The 11,574-nt window shown below is 34.0% G+C and overlaps 1 protein-coding gene across 5 annotated transcripts in view; it reads right to left on the bottom strand.

The window, feature by feature from the left end:
- Positions 1-560: 560 nt before the first annotated feature.
- The window catches only part of LOC119828524 (ETS-like protein pointed), a 101,230-nt gene continuing 90,216 nt past the window's right edge, over positions 561-11,574 (bottom strand). For 3 of the 5 annotated variants that reach the window (XM_038350694.1, XM_038350698.1, XM_038350699.1), the window contains 5 exons: positions 4,451-4,711; positions 3,515-3,670; positions 3,043-3,161; positions 2,548-2,705; positions 561-2,036 (listed from right to left, as the gene is read on the bottom strand). In XM_038350694.1, the coding sequence (XP_038206622.1) occupies positions 1,973-2,036; positions 2,548-2,705; positions 3,043-3,161; positions 3,515-3,670; positions 4,451-4,711 (758 nt within the window). In that variant the 3' untranslated portion in view covers positions 561-1,972. The remainder of the gene's footprint in view (positions 2,037-2,547; positions 2,706-3,042; positions 3,162-3,514; positions 3,671-4,450; positions 4,712-11,574) is intronic. The other 2 variants (XM_038350695.1, XM_038350697.1) reach the window with 2 other exon arrangements.

The raw sequence follows: 11,574 nt of genomic DNA, 5'->3' as shown, positions 1-11,574 counted from the left end.
AATTGAAAGCTGGTGCTTCAAAGATGGTTTAGATCTGATCAGTAGATGTGGGTTATCTATATAATTTTATTGACAAAATATGTATCGCAAATACCCAATGTATTGTTTATGTAGTATAAAAAACTTCTAATGTAAATAAAGACACTTATCACAATGAATCCTACATAGGTTACTTCAGTAGCAGTGATAATATTCTTTTTAACGGAACGGAAAAGTCGCGTCCCCTTGGCTCACCGGCTTTTATTTCACCATTTTACCTAACTTTGAGGGCTTTTACCCTTTTACCTTTTACCTTTTTTTTATATTAAGGAAATAATATATTTTATGTAGCTCTGTAAAAATAGTAAAAAAATACGAAATAGGTTAAGTAGTTTATAAAAAAATCAAACCTTGCTTTTCAACAATGTTTCTTGAGATAAACAATAACCAGTAGAAAAAGAGATGAAATTAATGATGATCTGTCTGTGTGCACTTTTTCCGAATGATTGATGAAAATCATTTAGGGGGTAAGTATTATAGCGCGAATAGCAGTGTATGGGTATATAAAGGAAAGTAATCAATAATTTCGTAAATATATATATTTAAATTTACATCTTCCATCAATACATACAAACAACTGAAAAGTAGAGACATTTATCATTCAGCTTACAATTTATACAATAGTATATTGAATCCAATGCCGTGATACACTAATTTGACAAACTTTAATAATATGAGGAAGACATTGCCAGAAATAAATAATCGTCATAAACACAGCACCTTTGTTATAAATGAAAAAGGCCATAATGATTGACTTCAATAAGGTATAATATTGATGGAGGAATAATACTTTACAAAATAAAACTTATCGAAATATCTTCGGTGTATGCTAGGAGCTATAAAAATTGAAAATAATACAACTAATTAATTTCATAACTAGTAAGACATTACAATCCCTTACCACGAGATCAGCGACTTGTGACGTCACCTGGTGTTGCAAACTTTTAATATACATTTCTTATGTTGTGATTTAGTTCAAAACAAAAAAAATATGACTCAGGTATTATTAGTTTATTATTATTTGAATCCAGATAATGCAGTCCCTTTGGTGGTTTACAGTAACTTTTACCAATTGGTGGGTCAATAATTTTTTAATAATCTTTGGACTTTTGGAATATTAGAAATTTTTGTTATATCTGTAATCACATTATTATTAATTTAACCGCATATTGCAACAATTTGCGATCGAATCGAATCAAACATACAACACTTATTAGCTACTATAATATAATACCTAATTATTTTTATAAAGTAACAAAATTAACTTATATTTACAGTATTATTAAATTGATAGCTGAATTTCACTATTTTATCTATTTATGTATAAATTTTATATTTTAAAAGTCATCATTTTAGTTATTCAAGATACGTGATAATTATAATAAGTATATCAATTTAAAAATAAATCATAGGCTTTGAACAGCCTTTGCACACTACGATAATACAATAAAGGGGAAGATTAAGAATGAATTAACAATTCTGTGAGTGTTAAGGCACCGTTGGTTAATAGGTATGGTAATTCATAAACTTCTGTTAAATCTTTATAATAGAACCTTTAGGTTATACATTTACAATTAAAAATAAATTCCACTGGTGGATGTGCATGAGATCAAATCCGACATTGTTTGTGAAATTCTACATTTAATTTAAAATGAAACGCAGGAACGTGACTCGAAGTATTAATGAACATGATTAAGTTATGGATATCATCGTCGTTGTTAAATAGAGCAATCGAAACACTCATATCGATGATGGAAATAAATAAAAATGTATGTATGTGAATTCAATGGCAAAGTATAAATAATTTCTTAGTTGTAGATTTGTGACCGAAAGATTGCATTATAATGTGGCACGTGCGATAAAGTAGGTACATTCAGTACGAGTGCTGTGATATCGCCGTAGTCTGAGCGCGGTCGTCAAGCACAAATCGGGTTCAGTCGTCGTCTTTCTTTTCCATTTTAGGTTCATACATTGCGTGAAGTTGTTCGGGGGATATTCTGAAAAGAGAAAGCTGTTGTTAATTATCATAAAAAAAAATTGTAGCAATTAAAAAAATCTTTTTAATTTCGGAACTCTTGTGTCGTACGGACAATGCAGTCCCTACTTATAAATAATATTACAAATGCAAAATAAATTCTGTCCGTTTGCCCATTTATCTGTCCCTTCTTCACGTCTAAACCACTGAAATTGGATGACATTTGGTACAAGTATAGTTTGTATTCCGAGACAGGACATAGTATAGTTTCTACTATGAAAATGTAACGGGAACGTTTGGAACTGTTTTTTACTATTTCATGTAAAAAAAATTGAATGAATTTTGATGAAACTTTACAATACAATAGGATATGAGCTATTGCCCGTGAGTTCGTGAGCCGGTAAAACCGTGCGGCGCAACTAGATACAACATAATTGTTTTACTTGAAGATATTGGATATTTAATAAACATAGAATATATTCATGGCTCAAAAAATGAAAATTCTATAATTAGGTATTTGTTTTTAGTCTTACCCAAGCAAGCTTTGCAAGTCGCATACGAAACGGTACACGTAGCGTTTCCCGGCCGTTTTGTGAATGATGTTTTTATCGTAGTAGTAGCGGAGACCTCGGGATAGCTTCTCGTAGTTCATTTTGGGTTTATTCTTACGGATACCCCAACGCCGGGCCACCTGAGTAATGGTGAATAATTAATTACCATGTAAAGTATTTACTCGTATCTTATACGCTTTAAAGTATGAAGTAAAATTGGGTAGTATACACCGGAGACGAATTTAAAGGTACATGACATGATTGGATGTAATGACATTATCAATAACATGTTAATTGAAAACTTAAATAAACGAAAGAACCTGCATCTACGAGCTTTAAGGTTAAACTTACCAACGAGATATAAAAGACTCAATGCATCCATCCTTCAGGTATTTTAAGATTAATAAGTACTTATTACAATTCCTTGTCTATGAACAAATGACAATAAATACAAGTAAAACAGATATCTGAACATACCTCATCAGGGTCGGTAAGTTTGAACTCCCAGCCGTCGCCGGTCCACGAGATGAAGCCCTGGCAGCTCTTGTCCGTCAGCAACTCCAACAAGAACTGCCACAGTTGTATGGGCCCTGATCCTGCACAGATAGTACACAGTTGCTTTACGATATACAAAACATTGTCGTTAATAGAGGTGAATTGGAATCCAGTGTAAGAACATTTTATGCGGATATTATATCAAGAACAACGACGGATGAAGGTTTTTATACATTTTTATTTGAAAAGAATGTAATTAGTAGGTATTCATTTTGGATAGTAACATGATCGAATTTATTGATAAAGGAGGAGCTTCTTTAATTGTGTTTATAATTACATATTTTTCATCGTTAGTAAATACTGTGAAAATAATTGAAATAAGTAACAGTAAGTCTTGACGTCGATACTAATTTAGTTATATCCATTGTACTGTAGCAAGCAAATAATATATTACCGGTGAAGCAAGGGCCGGAAGCGGGGTAGGGTAGCTTGTCTTGCGGTATGAGCGCGTGCTGCTCGCCGGGCCACTCGCTCCACTCCGCGCACGCGCCGCCGTACTCCGGCGCGTAGCCCTCGCCGTACACCTCGCCGCCGTACCTGCCGCCCGCTGCTGAAATTATGGATGGACATTAGTTGATTGTTACCGTTGGTATGCTGAAGTAGTTGGAGTGAGTTAACGAACAGCTTTGTGAGGCATACTTCGCCTTTTGAATAGTATGGTGTGGCAAATGAAATGGCACAGAAGGTACAGTCGTTAGGCTCAAACTGAGCTTTGCATTTGTGTGAGCGAAAGTAGATAGTGTAGATGAGATGACGGCTTAGAGCGCGAAGTATCCTTTTATGGCTATTTCTGCCTAGCGGCCTGAGGCGCGGTGCGTGAAGTTAGCGGTTTCTGGCTGTACTTTTGGCAGCATTTAGTATAAAAACTATGTACTTTTCAAAATTCTAATGAATTAATGAATAAAATGCTATTCTATATTCTGCATAATTTCGAAAGAAGTCGTTAGTGGTTGACAGTCATTTGTAACACGTGGAAGACGACACCCCATGAATTTAATTGCCAGACGATACAACTCGGCTAACAAGTCCGTTTGAAACTTGCAACTGAATACATACATACATTAATTAAGAACCAAGTCAGAAATCCCTTTGTTCTTTATTATCGTTACATCTTTCCTAATGACTTGTCACTATTTTTTTGCTTGCAAGAGGCGTCTGTGTTTTTAATAGACTTTTAATGTTATTTTTTTAAGCATTTGTTTTGCATTAACAGTAGAGGGGCAAATTAAATTTTTATTCTCACATATAAATAAATTATTTAAGCTCTATCATGATTGTTAATATAGCTATTGGAAAAAACATACAATTATACAAAATTTTCAGGACTCACCTCTAGGATATGGCTTCGTGTAAGCGTGAGGTTGATATTTGTGCTCATGTGTGAGCAGCGGCTGCGTGTGTGCGTGCGCGTGGTGGTAGTACTCGTCAAGGTAGGGCTGCGCCGGAGCGGGCGGCGGGTACTCCGGCTGGTAGTACTCGTCGAGGGGCGAAGCCGCCGCGGGCGCCGGCGCCGCCGCCGGAGCCGCCGCGCCGCCGCTCGTCTCCGTGTAATATGTGTTGGTTTCGCGGGGCCCGCCTGTCGTGTAGCCACCTGAAATAATAACACGTGGTTAAGGAATTGAAACATATTAAAGTAAATGCCTCATAAAATGACATTTAGAATAGGGATAGTATTATTTACTTTCTAGGAAAGCGATTGAATTAAAATGCTCTCAATAATGTGGCTTACTGGTTTTCCGATTTCACATACATAATAAATGAAGTATATCGGATTGAATATGGTTAGTTCAAGGGCGTGCGTTAAAAACTCGTGAGTGTGTGGTAGAGCGCGGGTAGCGAGGCGCGACGGTCGCGGTTCACGGCGCGCCCTTTGTTCTGCGCGTGTCCGAGCGCGCGGACAACGTGCGTCGCTACGAGCCACACTGTATCATGCGGTGTGTTTTATATTGCTTAACCTATAACTGCGGCCGGATTTTGATTTACAATAACTCAGAATTGGTGAATTATTATTTGTCTTGTACCCAAATTTAAAAAGTCGTGTAAGATACACCTTATAAGTCAAAAACGGCCGATCTGATTATGTTTATCCGTTTTTTTGGATTTTTCTACACTTGCATTAGGATAGGATAGTAAAGGTTAAAAATAGAACAAAAAATTGCATTAAAAACAAAACATATAGGTATAACACGGGCGACGCAAGCTCCAGCAGGAAGTGATGTTAAGTTTAAGTTATTTTAATTAAATCAAATTTAATTTAAATATTTTGGGATGTAAGCAGTTAAAATGTTTTATTGAGAATTTGGAAAAAAAAAAATCATCAATAAAAAATTAAATACATCCACTTTTCAACATTCACTAGTTTGAAATATCAAAATCGACTCAACCCATCCTAGGCTATAATTTACATCATGTATCACAGTTGGAACTATCATAGGAGCAACGCGTGAACACATTCTGTGATTGGATAATTGCATTACTGTCATAAGTACCAATTCGACGGGTCAGTAGTCCCACGATCATTGTTTGAGGGTATACAGTATCAATTTATCTTCTGCCTACGGTCAATTATATTAACATTCAGTCGGGTTCGATATATATTGGATTAAATTTGAAATCGTATGCACAAAGACGTATTTAAATCGTAACAAGTAAATGTCCGATTTTTATTCATTATTTTCTTTTAGTTGAAATAAACAATGGAGTTTTTATTTATTATTATAGTTTTTTAGACATGGTAATGTAGGTATGACTTAATAATATTATTCGTTTTTTGAAACTTTGAAACACAAAGTTTTATGAATTTTTTATTTTTACGGCTAAAACCTTTGTTATAGGTCAGAGCACTTTTGAACACAAAGTTTTTTGAATAGGTGTGATTCCCACGGTCAATGTGCGTGATAAACTTTTTTTTGTTTGAGGCATCAGAGACCATGTAGGTACCTCTATGTACAAAGTCACGCAAAATGTTTTATGGTAACATGAAATGGAGATAATAGTAGACAATTCAATGTATGCTACAGTTGTATAAATAGCTTGTAGGGTTCGCTATGACTGGGTTATTAAAATGTTGATTTTTATATATTTATTTTGCTTCTTTGTGTTAAAAAAGGTTATATTGTTTTCCTGTTCACACAGAAATCGTTGACGCATAATTATTAATACTATATTTATATTTAAAATGTATACCGTACAAGACAATTCATTATCATTGTTCATCAATTCTTCACGAAACGTAGCTTCAGATAATAAAGAAGAAACACAGTATTTCACGCTCGAGGACGCATTCCAAACATATCGTTAAAATGGTAATGTTTTTTAACGCGTCACGGAAAGAATGATGTTACGATGCAAACAACAAAGCCGCGCAAACAAATCACTCAGTGATGTCAAATCGACTAATACGAGTATTTTAATGAAGTGAAAGTGGCTCATTACAATTCCCTTCAGTCGTCACAATAGCGGCCATAAATATACTACAAAACATTAAAACTACCGAAAAAGCTCCCGCGGGGGTGATCTTATGACCTCTCGTACGGCACTGTTCAGTTGATAATTAATATCGTCTTCGTAATATTATAATAGACTTATTAAGATGAAAATGACCGAGCTATTTTTTTTTATTTAGTATGATATCAATGGTATGGTTTTTAAAACATAAGAGTTTCAACTCATTATGATATAAACAACCTATATAAAAATAAACTTTACATATGACTTTGAATAAAGAGGTTTACATTCACTCTTCACATTTATTGAGGTCGAATAAAAGACAAATCAGACGAAACACAATTATAATCGTCCACATAATATAAGCGTTTATAAATCGAATATGACAAGAGTTCGGCGCGTATAGAGCAAGGGGCGTGTGCGCGGGCGGGCGGGGCGGCCAATCCAGCGCGGCCACGCCCCGCGCGCCAGGTCGAAAGGTCGCGGGACTTGGCGACCATTGGCGCGGAACGAGAGGTTTGCAGCAATCTATCTGTGACTACCTTTACTTTATCACTTCCAAATACAACACAGTTTTTTTTTACATGCGTATAACGGTAATTACATCAATAATTTGTTTAACAACCCTATAATCTGTCGAGTTTTATAGTGTAATATTGCGTATGTAAAATCGACGAGATCTATGTGCATTTTATCATCATAAGTTTGTGTTTCAGACACTATCTATTTCATTTCTCTTGCAGAGTTTGACTTAAACGTCCAAATAATGATTTAGAAATTTCGAATATCAATTAAAGTTCCGAAGACATGTGCGACAGAAACAAGAGGCAGATGGCAGCTGACAACATCGTTTTTTTACATATCCTTACGTAACTTGAGAACTGCGAAAATATTCCTGGGACGTGTCTTTTTTGGTCGCGCACGCGCTCTGTCACACCATATGGTGTGACGACCTAACATTAAAAACGAAATAAGTTGAACAATATTTAGATCTAAATTATAACAAAAATTTAATTAGATACACTATAGCAATTAGCAAGCAACAATTGACCATTTTTGAACTTCCAAATAATAATCTATCCTGAATCATAGTGTATGTTTTACCTACGTTATTAAAATTTTTGTTCTCATTGGAAACTTTTATCAAGCGCCATCAATAACCCCAACGTAAATATTATCTGTTATTCTTCTATCTTTATTTACTACCTGGCTATTTTTTGATAGAATGAGATCACAGCACTAATTCAAAGTTCGAAGCGGAAGTTCGATATGATTTTTTTAATATTAGACGCAAAGAAACCGCAGGTGATCGACCGTTGACAGCTAGATGTCATGCACGTGCTATTTTGACATTCATCGCTCATTAAGGATTATGATTTTCGCTTTTTAATATCATGGCATCATTAAGCATAAAATATATAAGGGATTTTTTTACTTAATTTGTTGCTTATTTCTGTTTTGTTTTCAGAAGTAGGTATGCAAATACATGTCCTTTCATTATTTCCAATAAGTCAAAAATAATCCATTTTCATAATCTCTTAGTTAAAGTAAAATAAAACACACATTACATTAATGTAAATGGCCTTTTGCAAGTGCCAAAATGAAAAAAAAAACGTCACAATGAATTTGGAAATAATTTGTCGAGTGACGAGAATGTAGCCTAAATTGCAAAAATATGAAAAATAAACCGCGAAAAATCTACAATAACGTTGAAAATAAAAGGAAATTGCTGTCATCGCATAGAGTTTAAATCAAATTCAAAAATTGGAGCATCATTCGACAGGAAATGTTAAATATATTAATGTCCAGCGGATGCTATTCTTTGTCATATTCTCGTTTCTATCATACCTAATTATTATTTTTACCAAGCAAATTTTGTGTCATATTTATTTTTTGTAAGTTTTATGCGTATGTAGGTCAATTATTAACAAGTTTTAAAATAAATTAACCGATGCATATCAAGCCAATTATAATAATACTATTCTTCAAAACACATTTTCCTTAAACAAACGTGGTTGTCCACGCATAAAATTACGATTTCGTTTAGTCAGTACGTGCACAAAATATTAGGTTTATAATTAGAGGGAGTTATATCCTGGACATACATGATCTACCGAAATCACATAACACCAGATCCACCGATATTTATTACCAATAAAACGCCGTATGGCACGCTTGTGCATATAATTAAACGTTTTTCGTCACTGCACACCGATGTGTATAAAAGTTAAGTTTTTGATATAAAAATAATATCGGGCTTACAATAATATCCGGTGGAACATAATGTTTGCATCAATTAATAAACACAGGCCGCGGGCGGCAGATGGTGATACCGATTTACTGAATAAAATATCTCGCCCCTGATATAAATTTACCGATGTCATGCTTGTTTTAGTGCATAAAATATAATTTATTAAATAAACTTTTATATCTGTTACGCGAATAAAACTGTGGATAGAAAAAGTTGTTTGGAATAAAACTTTACACTGCAGTTGATTATAATTTTTAAACAAATATGTAATCAATATAATATAAATATAAATTTAAAATTTAATTAAAACTAAAAACATGTTTGGAATAAATTGCTATTTATCATTTTGTAATGAAATATGCAATTGGAAAAATATAATGTACATTCAGATAAAATATAGAAAAGGTAATTTCACACGCAAATAACGAAATAGTGCTATATGCCATGTAGAGTCTAATCGTTAGTTTGGCAGGTGCACCGCCACCTGCGCGCGCGGCGAACGTTACAAAAACACCGCGCTTGGGGGAGACCTGCTGACCGTGCAGCTTATGACATAGGGAACCCATAAAACTTTAGCCCGCCATAAAACATATGCTGACAGTATTGAAAGCTGAAAACGACGTGTAAGAACGGATGTTGCTTTATTCGGACCAAACTTTTAATCTTTGTATTATGCCACTATATAATTACTACAAATGTTAAATTAACATTACGAAACCTCGACGAGTAACATTAATACCATTTAAGCACATATTTAATAATACATATAAGTGTAAATTAGCTTGAGTCTAATGTAACCTCCTGTCCCTAGTATAAAGCGTGCATTAAGTTAATATATTAAAAAAAGGAACCATGCGTCTTGTGTGTTAAGCCGGAGACAGGATGTAGTGGCGCTTCGGCCGGCGGAAGTGGCGCGGGTGCATCAATGGCCGTACGTGACACGTTATGACGTAATTCTCTTTTTATTGCCAATTTAATGCCGAATATAGCTTTTCTAGGATCTTAAAAAATAATCCAATAAAAAAAAAAACATATTTATACTCATCGAAGCTATTATAATTAATTTTATTATATTACTAGTGAACCGATGGTAGAGCTTTCATTAATACTTCCAAACGCATTAAGTAACTCTAGCAGCAAAAAGCTTTTCCGTTCCATATATGAATGGCGTTTGTGAGAAATTATTTCTATCCGAAGACGTGCGCAGTTTCTTAGAAAAAATAGCTATTGCTGCGAGTTGCACAGGAAAGCGAATCCAAAGTTAGTCTGGTGTGCTGCGGCTGACGGAAGTGGATATGAATGGGTGTTGTGACGTCAACACATGTGACGTCACGAGTGTCAATATTGGAATATGAAAATAGTGACACCAACGTATGTTTAATTATAAGATATATATAAAAGAACATGACATATCGTAATTTAGAGATGAGGTTCATTCAGATATTGCATGACACAAGTCAACTTTATACTTATAATAACCGAAACCCTGAATATACGGCCGATTTCTAACATATTGACTTGTTAACGTTATTGTACGTAATAAAGGTTATCTAAGCATCGAGGTCAAAGTCATTCTACTGTCTCGCAGGTCATCTACACAACAGCTGCATTAGACAGGTGCCTAACGTGACTTTGTTCCTTATAAAGCTCCTAATGATATAGCTGGAAATTATTCGGATTAATGTATATCCAATATATATATACCACTCGCTAATTATCACTAAGGATTATGAAATTTATAAATAATATATTCACTCTACAAAGGTTATCGTTAAGCTAATAGAAAAGGTGTTATAATTGTTTAAGGTATTTATAGGTGTATTTGCCATTAAAATTATAATTCTTATTTATTTGAATGTTGATATAGTTACAAGGGCATAAAATAACACATAATGTGTTTACCTGCGATAAATTTTTTTCAAAAGAGTATATATATAGTTAGTATTATAAGCTTTCAATGTTTAATAAAATAAAATACATAGAAAATGGAATAAATTCTAATGGTGTCACAGTGTCGCAACTCGTTTCTCTAATGATATAATTTCATTGATATTTATTCGGACTGGCTTTTTATTGCTATTAAATTTGTAATTTTGAGTAGCGTGAGAAATTATAGAATAAGATTTGGCCTTCTTTTATAGTGGCAAATTAACCGTTACTATCACCGTGGGATAAAGAATACACATTTTTATAAAATTTAATATAATTAATATTTAGATCTATTTCAACAGTGCACTGGTTAAAATTTATAGCTCACAATATTTAATAAGTATCCTATTATATTTTTACTGTTTTATTGATGCTTATGGAATTATTCAGACAGATCTAGCTACAGTTACGTAAAAAATATAATATTTATGGGGTCTATGCTCCGTCAAACAATACTTTTATGGTGCTAGGTTATTTGATAGTCGGATTACAAACAAACTAATTTGCCATTTCGCTCACGTCAAGTTGATCGAATGAGATTTGTTTCTGTAAAAGGAAGGAAATGATTACTTTAAGGTGATCGACCTGGACCGTTAGACACCTATATTATTAAGCCATGCACTCGTATCATATTTTGTTTGTAGACAAGTCGCGATTATTATAACGACGTGCATATTTATATTTAGAAACGTGATGCACATTTCAATTGCGCAATCCGCAATACATAAAAATTACATGATCTCTTACCTAGTTCAGTCCGGTCAATTTAGACATTCGAAGTTACATAAAGTCCCAACAAGCTGAATTTCTGTGAAGTTGTTTAAAAC

Source organism: Zerene cesonia, chromosome 8, assembly GCF_012273895.1.
Source record: "Zerene cesonia ecotype Mississippi chromosome 8, Zerene_cesonia_1.1, whole genome shotgun sequence".
In the NCBI taxonomy this organism is placed as follows: Eukaryota; Metazoa; Arthropoda; class Insecta; order Lepidoptera; family Pieridae; genus Zerene; species Zerene cesonia.
Note: the sequence above shows the minus strand (reverse complement) of the source record. Positions and strands in the feature narration are given on the sequence as shown.